This window comes from Muntiacus reevesi, chromosome 5, assembly GCF_963930625.1.
Source record: "Muntiacus reevesi chromosome 5, mMunRee1.1, whole genome shotgun sequence".
Lineage (NCBI taxonomy): Eukaryota > Metazoa > Chordata > Mammalia > Artiodactyla > Cervidae > Muntiacus > Muntiacus reevesi.
Window position 1 is genome coordinate 31,338,034 of NC_089253.1, and position 12,712 is coordinate 31,350,745.

The 12,712-nt window shown below is 37.4% G+C and overlaps 1 protein-coding gene across 3 annotated transcripts in view; it reads right to left on the minus strand.

Annotated features, from left to right (window-relative positions):
• The window catches only part of ARHGAP32 (Rho GTPase activating protein 32), a 192,540-nt gene that overhangs the window by 74,595 nt on the left and 105,233 nt on the right, over positions 1-12,712 (minus strand). For all 3 annotated transcript variants that reach the window (XM_065937397.1, XM_065937396.1, XM_065937395.1), the window contains one exon: positions 7,982-8,068. In XM_065937397.1, coding sequence (XP_065793469.1) covers positions 7,982-8,068 — 87 coding nt within the window. The remainder of the gene's footprint in view (positions 1-7,981; positions 8,069-12,712) is intronic.

Consider the following 12,712-nt stretch of genomic DNA (forward strand, 5'->3'; position numbering starts at 1 on the left):
AAATTTTCTGTCCTGTCAAGAGAATGAAAAGAAAAGCCACAGACGTGGGAGAAAATATTGGCAAAAAACATACTATTGATAAGGGATTATTAAGCAAAATATACAAAGAACTCTTAAAAATCAACAATAAGAAAACAAAAAACTGATTTAAAAATGGACACCTCACCAGAAAGATATATAGATGGCAAATAAGCATATGAAAAGACACTCCACATCATATGTCATCAGGGCAAGGCAAATATAAAGAAGAAGACATCACTACACACCTAATGCTGCTGCTGCTGCTAAGTCGCTTCAGTCGTGTCCGACTCTGTGCGACCCCATAGATGGCAGCCCACCAGGCTCCCCCATCCCTGGGATTCTCCAGGCAAGAACACTGGACACACCTAACAGAGTAGCAAAAATCCAAATACTGATAACACCAAATGATGTTATATACATTCCTGTTATATAACAGGAATTTCCTTTCTTGCTGGTATGAATGCAAAATGGTATGGCTCCTTTCATAGACTTTACACTTTCTTACAAAATTACTCAAACTCTGTTTTACCATAGGATCCAGCAATTGCACTCTGTGGTGTTTACCCAAATGAGTTGAAAAGTTATGTCCACACACAAACCTGCACACAAAGGTTTACAGCAGCTTTACTAAAAATTGCCAAAGCCTGGATGCAACTGACACGTCCATTAGCTGGTGAATTGATAAATAAACTTTGGTACATCCAGACAATGGACTATGACTCAGCACTAAGATGAGGTAAGTATCAAGCCACGGAAAGACATGGAACTTTGTGAAAGTCACCATCCTGAAAAGGCTATATATTATATGATTCCAACCACAGGACACCATAGAGAATACAAAACTATAGAGACAATAAAAAAAAAAATTGGTGGTTGCCAGGGGCTAGGGAGCAGTGAGAGATGAATAGGTAGAGCACAGAGAATTCAAAGGCTAGTAAAACTATTCTGCATACTATAATGGTGGATACACATTTTAAATTTATCCAAACCCAGAGAATGAACAACACCATGCCATGAGTGGACCCCTATGACAATGGTATGTCTGTGGAGGCTCATCTGTTGTAATAATGTACCACATTAGTGGGAGGATGTCCATAGTGGAGAAGGAGGTGCATGTATAAGGACAAGGGATACATGGGTACCTTGTATTTTCCTCTCAATTTTGCTGTGAACCTAAAATTAGTCTTAAAAAAAATCAAGTTTATTAAATTTATAAAAAGTAATCATGTTCTCTTCTCTCTAGAGACTCTTGCTCAAAGAAATAAATACCAAGCAACCACATAAAGGCAATAGCCTTCAGAGACTCAGAGACTCAAAAGGTAAAGACTGAGGACTGGATTTCAAAATTGCTTTCCTCATACATCAATAAACCAATTTCTTTCAACTTTTAAAAACTGTTCTGTGCAATTAAAATGTCTGCTCTTTAATAAAGATTTACACACAGGAAATTAAAAGCTTAAAACATAATTTTCAAATCCTCTAAAGTTGCTTTAAAGTCACTATTCTAAAAACAGCAAAATACCTATCTTTTTAGTGAATATGGGAGAACTTTTAAATTTTATATATAAAAACAACCTTAATCATGCAATTTCCAAATAAGCTGAATAAAGTAAATGATCAGAATATTCCAGAAATTCAACCATTTATTATAAAGAACAAAACAAAAAAAATTCATTATACATGTCTAAATTTTAATTTGCAGCTAATTTCTAACCTGAATAATGTATCAGTAAGTATTGTTCTCCAAGGATAACAAAAATCAACAATTCTTAACAAAGATAATAAAGAATAATAATTCTTAACAAAGATGAGAAAAAAGAAAAATCACAGTGTATACAAGATCAAATTTCTAAGACAAAATTTTTCTTTCTCTCATTCATTCACCAGATATTTACTGAACATCTACATAGTACCAAGCCCTGGAGTAAGTATTAAAAGCAACAGAGAAAGGACCATCAAATCTCTGACTTCTTAGAATGTATTTCAAATGACAAGGAAAAAAAAATCCTACTTTTAAGTTAATAAACTGTCATGTTGTTTAGTCGCTAAGTTATGTCCAACTCTTTGCTATCTCATGAACTATAGTCCTCCAGGTTCCTCTGTCCACGGGATTTTCCAAGCAAGAATACTGGAGTGGGTAACCATTTCCTTTACCAGGAGATCTTCCCAACTCAGGGATCCAACCTGCATCTCCTGCTTGGCAGACAGATTCTTTACCAATGAGCCACCTGGGAAGTCCTTAAGTTAATAAATACAAAAATAAAATAATGATAATTCTGTGCTATGAAGAAATAAGCAAGACCCTACTCCGGTCAAGGTGGTGAGGGAAAGCCCTTCTGTGAAGGTGACGTCTAAACGGGCTCCTGAGAACTGCGCAGGCAGCAGACATAGCACGTGCATGTGAATGGACTTGCGGGCTGACCAAGGGTAACGCCTTGTTGAGGAAAAAACTCAGGGTCTTAAACTGACTGAAAACTAGTGAGACCGAAGCCCAGGAGTGAGAAGACTGTCCCACGATGTAGAAAGCAGGCAAGGTCCAGATCCTGCAGGGCCCTCACAGGCCTTGGTGAGTAGTTTGGGTTTAGTTTTAAACTCAGTGGAAATCTATGGCAGAGTTTTAACCAAGAGAGTAACATGTTTAAATTTGCATTTTACCTCATTCTGGCAGTTGCTATCACAGTGGCCCAACAAGGGACAGAAGCTTGACTGCAGCTTGGTAATAACCGAGGTGCAATGAGCTGTTGCTGCTGTACAGTCACCAAGTGATGTCCGACCCTTTGTGACCCCGTGAACAGCAGCTCGCCAGGCTTCCCTGTCCTCCATGATGCCCTGGAGTTTGCTAAACTCATGTCCATTGGGTCAGTGATGTCATCCAACCATCTCATCCTCTGTCGTCCCCTTCTCTTGCCCTCAAGTCTTTCCCAGCATCAGGATTTTTCCCAATGAGTTGGCTCTTCACATCAGGTGGCCAAAGTATTAGAGTTTCAGCTTCAGCATCAGTCATTTCAATGAATACTCGGGGTTAATTTCCTTTAGGATTGATTGGTTTGATCTCCTTGCTATCCAAGAGACTTTCAGGAGTCTTCTCCAGCACCACAGTTCAAAAGCATCAATTCTTCAGCGCTCAGCCTTCTTTAAGGTCCAACTCTCACATTCGTACATGACTAATGGAAAAGTCATAGCTTTAACTATATGGACCTTTAAACAAATCTATAATATATATTTGCAGTTCTTTCTGAGAAGAACAGTCTTCACCCATGTCCTTTGAAGACCCTTAATCATGAGAAAGTTTATCATGCAACAGAATTAATACTATGAATTAATTGTATGCATGATGAAGTTCAGTAAAAAGAAAGACCTGATTTAAATTTCAGGTTGACCTTATCCTGAACAGGGGACCTTACACAAGTTACCTGACACCTACGAGTGACAGTTTATTCTTCTATACAATGGGAATGGGCTTCCCTGGTGGCTCAGATGGTAAAGAATCCATCTGCAATGCGGGAAACCTGGGTTTGATCCCTGGGTTGGGAAGATCCCCTGGAGAAGGGAACGGCTACCCACTCCAGTATTCTTGCCTAGAGAATCCCTGTGGACAGAGGAGCCTGGTGGGCTACAGTACATGGGGTTGCAAAGAGTTGGAAATGACTGAGTGACCAAGCACATAATGGGAATAGCTAACACCTAAATTTAATAAAAAAGTTTCACACTTAAATAAGAAGTTTGCCATCTGCTTATATACTGTGTCCATATACAGGTGCTCTTCAAACATTAATAATCAACTCCATCCCCTTAGTAACAGCATATGCTAAATGGACCAAGTGGAGGAGATACTTAATACTGAGGAATGCATTGCTGACGGTGGAATTTCAAGCATCAGAGTACAGGAGATATTTTGAGGCAGAAAAGCATTCCCCTACAAGCAACTGTTTATTCCATCAAGTGGGACATTTAAAAAGGTTTCGTGGTATTGTAAATATTTACAAAACACTTCAGGAAAAATGAGTTATTATACATTGATGAATTCTGGTTAAAATACAAAGGTAGTTCATAAAATCCAACTTCAATAAGAACCATTCATTTCAACTACTCTAAAGCTTACTGTGGGACAATAAAATATTAAGAAACAATTTTTCTTAAACTAATAAAACTACACTTAGAGGGGGCAGAATTTTCATTAGGGCACATTTCGGAATAAATTCTTACAATAGCTAGGTTTAAATGAGTTATTTTCAAGTTAGCACTTAAAAACTACTATCCGCTTATTTGCTAGTGAATAAAATAATAAAATACAAAACACTTTTAAGATTCTCTACCACTGACAATACACTGCTTTATTCTGTGTAATGGGGCTCAGTGTAATTAGTGTCAAGGTTTATCTAATTTTGTTTTTTTCTAATTATTGAAGTTTCAAAAGTTGAGACATTAAAGGTTTTTCCGTATCTACCTTGACCTGTTCTTGAATATCCTAGGATTTTTATTAATTTTCATTGATTTCAAACTAAATACATATTTCCTGAAAAGCAAGGAATACACAGAGGAAAAATTAGTATGCTTTGCAGAAAAGAAAGTGTTCCCACTCAGATCAATATCATGATACAAACTCAGAAAAGTATTTCTTCATTCACACTGTGTTTCTTCATCTGTTTGTTCCGTGTAACATTCCCCTACCCCCACCCCCAAGTCTGTTTCCTTGGAGAAAAGAATTAAAACATGAAGGAAGGAACACGTAAGGCACATGGCTATACTGGTCAAGACAACTTATTCTAAATAATGATCAGCAGGAGAGGGAGAGCATTAAGAGCTCAGTCAGGGCATTATGCAGACCTGTCTCCAAGGCATTTGAGAAAGTCGCTTTGTCCATGGTTAACGTTCAGCTGAGATACACGGATATGGCTGAATGAGATCTGAGTGACAGGGATCTGCTCCAACTGCTTTTGGCCCAGTATACCAGCTAGGAAATATTTTTATCCATTCAGTTCAGTAGCTCAGTTGTGTCCGACTCTTTGCGACCCCATGGACTACTGCACGCCAGGCTTCCCTGTCCATCACCAACTCCCGGAGCTTGCTCAAATTCATGTCCATCGAGTCAGTGATACATACCATCCATCTTATGTTGTCCCCTTTTTATTGCCCAGATTATACAGTCTATTGGGCTTCCCTGGTGCCTCATATGGTAAAGAATCTGCCTGTAATGCAGGAGACCAGGGTTCAGTCCCTAGATTGGGAAGATGCCTTGGAGGAGGAAATGGCAACCCACTCCAGTATTCTTTCCTGGAGAATCTCCATGGACAGAGGAGCATAGTGGGCTACAATCCGTAGGATCACAAAGAGCTGGACACAACTGAGTGACTAACACATACAGCCTATTGGCCTAGGGTTGCAGCCAGTTAACCTAGACTTTCAGAGGCTTCCACCTAAAGTCTTATAGAGGAAGGTAGACAGAAGATACATCTTTACATATATGAATGCTATCCAGGTCCTGTCCACTGAAGTCATTCAAAGAAACTAGATTATTAGCGTCGGTGTATTTCTCTAATTCTTTAATAACATCAGACTATGCCTGCAGACTTCAGAGTGGTCAACTAAGTATAAATAAAACTAGAATTATGATGGAAAAACAGGACAAAACCACAAGACTGAGGTTCAAATCCTGGTCTTTAATTTCATGACCGTGGGGAAGTTACTGACATTCTTTAGTCTTACACTCATCATCTGTAAGATGGAAACCAGACCATTTGCCTCACAGAGCTGTTTTAAGATTAAATGATACTCTGTATGCCATAATATTTGTGTACCAGACATATAAGAGATCAAAAAATGCCTACTGAATTTGGATCTATGCAGTATGGAACACATGGTTTACATTTCTGGGCTCACAATTTAAAAAGAAATTAAAGCTTTAAGAGGCAAAGGCAAAGACACCTTACAAGATTCAAACGTAACCTTAATACCTGAAGAATTAGTACCACAGCCTACAGAAAGGGAAATGATCACAGTTGTTTAACTGGACACTTTCTAAGAAAAAAGAACTGGGGAAGAAAGTGTGTTAAAAAGGAAGGACCAAGAATTTTGGTTAAATAAAAATAAATTTCAAGTGCACATTATTAAAAACTAGAAATTAGCAAAGACATGAAATATGCAATTAGCTTCTATAATGAATAGATTACAAGGAATAGAGGTGATCACATCTCATTTGAAGATAATACAATTTCTAAAATCTGTTGTATATTGCAAATTCCCAGGAGATGTAAGAAAAGCTAGCAATCAGGAAACTGAAGTTCTTAGGAGCTCCAGCTAAGATTTCATATAGCTTAGGAAAGCAACTTTCATAATTTGGGCCTCAATTTCCTCATTTACAAAATTAGAAGGTTTGGTTTTGAGTCTATCTTGGCTATAAAAAATGACTTTGGTCTATTATGGTTTATGGATGACATATATGGCAAGAATACAGAAGGCAAGCAATGAGAAAGTATCAACAATTACTTCCAGTGAGGAGGCAAGGAGAAACACGACACATTATTACAACGCAGTAAATTACTACTTTGATGTAATAAAAACATAACAAGCAGTCTGACATTTTTTAAGCAGCTTGACAAGATACTTACAACCAGGAAAAAGCCTAACTATCTAGGTCACTACTGCACGGAGGCATAATCAAGTAATGATTACACATTCTAACGTACGGTACCAAGATGCCATGCTTACCTTTTGAAGGTCATGTTTTACAGACAGCATGGGTATTTTTGACATGTTTTGCTTATGAGAAAGAATAAAAATATCTGCACTGTCGGAACAAATGGAAATCACTGCTAAGAAGAGAAGGCACTAAAAGATTTAGATTTTTGATGGGATAATAAGTTCATGACTGACATGCCAATCATGTACTCTAGGTAACGAAGAAATGCTTTCTAATCACCTGCTAATGGTTCATCATAAAAGCACTGAATATTTTCATGTAAAGATTAACTCACTAAGTAAAAGCATTTTTATGAAATATGACATGAAACACGGATTCAGAGCTGCCCACTTCCTCAGAGGAACCAAGATGACATATAATAAAACATGTATAAACAGTATATAACTTAGAAGATATATATATAAGCTAAGTTCAATTTCTAACCTCATATTCTCTCACCTACAAATAAAAGCACTTAATTCTGAAAGGTTTGCCCTCAAAGTCACATCAAGACTAGGAACTTAGCATTTCCCATATGAAATAGCCATTTTCCAGATTATTTAATTTTTAACTTCAGGTTCATGAATAATACTTTTTTGGAACAAAACACGTAAATTCCTTACCTTACTCTCTGTCAAAGGAAACTGAAAAGTTTGTACATAAGAAAGGTTTCCTCGAAAACACTTACTTTACAATGACTAATTCAAAGACAGGCAAGAAGGCTCAATGAACAAGGAATAAATCAAGGAACTGCTTACTTGATGGAGGAAATATCAATGCCACAAGTGACATATTTGAAATCTCATTAAGAGCAAGTCACACTAATAAGCCTCAAAAAAGTTCTAACACTGAGAGTAAGAAAGAGCACACTTCTAAAACATATACACATCCTACTGTTACACCACAGTGGAACTTAAAAGTCTTGGTTAGAAAAATGTGCATCTCAGGCAGGCACTTTGGTCTGGTCTCTTAATTGTAATATGCAAGCAGTAGCTAAACCATTTAATCTCATCATCAATAAAGGATATGTTTCCTTTACAAGAAAATTTATAAGAATTTTCAAGTTTGTAAAATAAATATCTATTTAATGGACTCTATTGATCAACTCTGAGTACATGCAGAAATGCCAATATGACTGGAAGAAAGAATAAAATAAAATACCTCTGTTACCACAGTCCATGTTATTTGTTCATATTTATTCATTTATTCATTCAATGTTATTCATTTACATTTAATTCCTATTAAATTTTATGTGAAACGGAAAACTACCCACAAAATTACCTGACAAGCAATGTGCACGAGGTAGACCAGCTCTTTAGATTCACAGCCATTTTTTGTTACTTCATTCTGTTCTTCTGAAAGTGAAAGCTATGTTGAGCAGAAAGGGTAAAAGAGAGGGAAAGAAACTCATGATTAATGAGCAAGAATATAATCAGCATTCAGTAATATTTGGGCCCTCACATCAATTTAATGTAACATATGCCTTATATTAGAATTTTATTGCTTAAAGCAGATAGATAAAACAAAGAAGTCAGGATTTTTAAAAAATGTTTCTACTTGAAAAAGAATAGCTACATGAATATGCATAACAGAATAATTTTGCTGTATGCCTGAAGCTAACGTAAGATGTAAATCAACTATACTCCAATATAAAATACAACCTAAAAATAAATAAATAAATAAAAATGATCCTAAAAATTGTCTTTGTGGCATGCATCTACACTAGCACAATTGCAGAACGGCAGTAAAAAATAAAATAGTACATTCATTCTATAGCAGGCTTTCATGTCCTTGATGTATAGCACAAATATGAAAGGAAGTTCAAGTGGGCCCCAAAAGACAATATGACCAGTGGTCTCAGAGAGCAAAGGGTCCATTACAGGGACTGCATACTGGCTGGCCAGGGAACAGGCTGGGCCTGCAGACATGTTTTATTTCAGACTCACCATGTAGGTCTGCACACTGGATTTTATTTTATTCTTATTTGAACCACAGCTAGCATTTAGAAACGGAATGATTTCATATGAAAAAATACAAATTTCTGGCTCCTATTGAAAAATCTGAACCTCTGAACTACTGGACCCATATTCTCACATGGGCAACAACTGGCTGGAGCTGAGAAGTGACCATCCCTTTGAATGAGGACTGTATTCTCCCAGAGACTTTGTCGCAGAAGCAATTACTGATTTATTTTCTGTTGATATCTAGGTGGAATGTTAATTACCACCCATCATGCTACTTGCTTTGTTATTTTTTTACACTGTACTCACTTCACTCATTCACTCACACATCTGTTCCATCTAGGGATGTGAATTGGCAAACTCAGCTCCAGATACAGACAACCGTGAGTTCAAAAGTGCCACTAACTGGCCTATAATGTTGACCTACCTACCTACTCTCACATCTGGAAAATGGGAATGATACAATAACACCCATTTTCAAGTCTGTGCAAATGAGATAATGCATTTAAAGTGTTCACCAAGGTGCTTGGCACTCAGTAAGCACTTAGCAATCATTACCTATCATTATAGTTAATAAGAAAATAAAGTTGACGAGAATATATTATCTACTTTTGAAAGGAATATCATTGAAAGTATTAAAAAAAAAAAAACCAACCTCCTGGAATTAAGTAGGAGAAATCTGGAAGATAACAATCATTCTCACACTAGCCAAAACTAGCCAGATTAACTCCAAAATGAGTTCTTTAAAAATTGAAAAGAAACCTTACACAAGCTAAGTTGCAAACAGTGATGACAAGACTTTCCTGAGATAGAAGAGATTCCTATGGATGTGCTTGGATGCCTGGCAAGGATGCTGGAGGATAAGGAACCTGCCTTAGACAGGGCAGGGAGAAACCAGCCAAACCTCAGATGACTGCCTGTGGACTGGAGTGAGGCACTAAAATTCCAAAGACCACTGTGCGGCAGACAGTCAGACCTGGGCACTCAGTAAGTGACTCCCACAGGTGTTCAGGTATCAACAAGTAGATCAACACACCAAAGCTGGGGCCAGGGGGAGAGCGGGAGAACTGAGAGAGGTGAACCTGTGTGTGACGTGTGTAGAGCCTCCCCAAGCACAAGACAGCTGAGCACTGGAGGTGGAGAGGGGGAACATTTAATAAGTAGAGACCGGAGGGGCATAGAAAAGCTGAGAGAAACCCCACTGGGGCAACGCTGCATGAAGAGCATGAGGCAGCCCCACACTAGAATGAGGGCAAGGGGAGCCAGAAAGAGCTGGAGGGCAAAGGGAACTAGCAACCAGAGGGGCTGCTCTCCCTCAGTTCAGAAAACGCTGGCTTCACAGCGGAGCAGAAACAGACCTCAACAATTTTCAATCTTCCCTGCTTAAACAAACAAGCAAAAACCTCCTGAACTTATACTCAGAATACTTCAAAGTAATGATAAACAAAAGCAAAGTAAAGTTGCCAAAGGCCAGGTCTATATCAGGCTTCCCAGGTGGCTCAGTGGTAAAGAATGCGCCTGCCAATGCAGGAGATGCAAGAGACTCAGGTTCGATCCCTGCATTGGGAAGATCCCCTGGAGGAGGAAATGCCAACCCACTCCAGTATTAATGCCTGGAAAATCCCATGGACACAGAAGCATGGCGGGCTACAATCCATGGGGTCACAAAGAGTTGGACACAACTGAATGACTGAACACCACATTACCACCACAAGGTCTATATATCAACCACAGATCAGCTTGACTCTGCCCACTTCAAACATGACTAACACAATCTAATACAACAATCTAACAGAATGCAAGAAGAAGGGATAAGCCCATTCCTAGAGGTAAAAGTTATTGATTTTAGTCTCTACTATCTTTTTTTTCCTACTATCTCTTATATAACATATTTGGCATAAAAAATTACAAAATATACATAGAAGCAGGAAATTTTGATCCATGGTCAACAGAGGAAATAACCTAAGGGACAGACACAGAAATGCCACAGATATTGAAATAATAAAAAGAATTTAAATTAATTATGGTAGAAATTCTAAAATTTAGTTTGAAAAGATACTATGTAAGAAAATAAGAATACATAGAATTCTAGCAGAGACTAATCTACAAATATATTCAAAATAAAATGCTTCAAATAAAAACTATGATGTCAGATATTAATAGCAAACTGAACACAGTAGATGAAAGAATTATTGAAAATGGATCAACAGAATGTATCCAAGCTGAGACAGAGAGGAAAAAAAGAATGATCAATCAATCAGTAACAGTACACTTGAGATCTCTGAGACAAGCAACATGTACAACTGGCATACCAGAAGGAAAGGGGATTTGAATGGAGCAGAGAAGTATCTGCTGAGACAAAAGACAAGAACTTTCTAAAACTGGTAAATGATATCGAATAACAAATTCAAGAAACAGTGAACCTCAAGTAGGATCAATTTCAAAAGTCACAACAAGGCATATCATAATCACACTTTTGAACAACAAAATAAAGACAAGAATCTTGAAACCAGACAAAAACAACATATAGCTTAAAGGGGAAAATAAGTAAATGACAGGTGAATTCTCACCAGAAGTTAAGAGAGCCCAGAAGACAAACAGAAACAACTTTAAAGTGCTAGAAGAAAAAGGCTGCCAATTCTGTATCCCATGAAAATACATTTTAGCAATTTTAGGAATATAAACACATTTACAAATGACAACAGCTGAGAGAATCTGTCTCTAACAGATTAGTGCAACAATAAAAGCTAATACAACTTCCTCAGATTGAAGGGAAATAGTACCACACAAAAATCCAAAACTTCAGAAGGGGATAAGCAACATCAGAAAGGGTAAATATGTAAGTAAACATACAACACCTAAATTCTCAACAGTAACAGACAGCAGAAGTTTGATACTAACTTAACAGTTCTGAGAAAAGAAAATAAATGAACCTAAGTTTTATTCAAACCTAAACATACAAGAAAAAGAGGAAAAAAAAGCATTTTCTGATGAATAAAAACAATTAAATTCCCATCAATACATCTTCAATAGACTTCTAAAATGTGTCCTTAAAGATGAAAAAGAATTCCAGGATAAAGAAATAAGGTAAAAAGCAGAAATACTGAGCAAAGAATCCAGCAAATAAGTACTGCATCAAAACAAATCTTAATGTGTAACAAAAATGGTGATTAATTATAAGAGATAAAGAGGTGAAACTATAAATCTTAAACACCACAACCATGGAAGACAAGAAAGAGTAATTCTGCTTAAACCATTCTATCTGGTACTGCTTGAGAGAAGAGTAAAGAGATTGATAAACTTTAGACTAAAAATTAGGTGTTCAAGTTAAATTTTTAATGTTAACCACTAAAAGGACAGAAAAACCCTCTTCAGCTTTCAAACAATAGAGAGGTAAAAAATTTTAAATGTCAATACCTGTGACAGAATTATGAATAGAAGCAACATCAACCTTCCTAAGCAAAAGAGAAGCAGGAGGAAGGAAGAAGACAGAAGGAGAGAGCAAATTTCCAAATTAAGGCAAGGAGATGGGGGAAAAGCAAAACAGGACAGTCAAATAGCAGCAACAAGAGGGTGCAGTGGGCAGCTACAAACTCCAGCACCTTCACAGAAACATGAAAAAAGCAAGCAAAAACTCTCTGTGAGAGTGAGAACCAGCTTTCTCACCACTCTAGAAACAGCAGAAACTCATGAATCTGTTCAGGGTGAGACACATGCACACCAAAGACACGCGAAGATCCTAAGCTTTAACCTCTGCTTCATCTTTAGCTAAGGCAGAGGTAGGAGCAGCTTGGTTAAGTGTTGAATGGACACTCAACACAAAGGAAAGGTGTAAAGACTGGAGAAGTAGATTTCTGTTTGCTTTACTTTTTATTTTTAGCTCCTGGCATTCAAGGAATTCCCTAACAAAACCCTTCTGGGGCCTGTGCTCCTTGCAGTGGAAGTGCAAAGTCCTAACCACTGGGCTTCCAAGGAAGTCCCAAGTTTGCAGATTTTAAATAAACGATACAAGACACACTCAAAGAGCTTAAAGAAACTACAAAGAACTAAA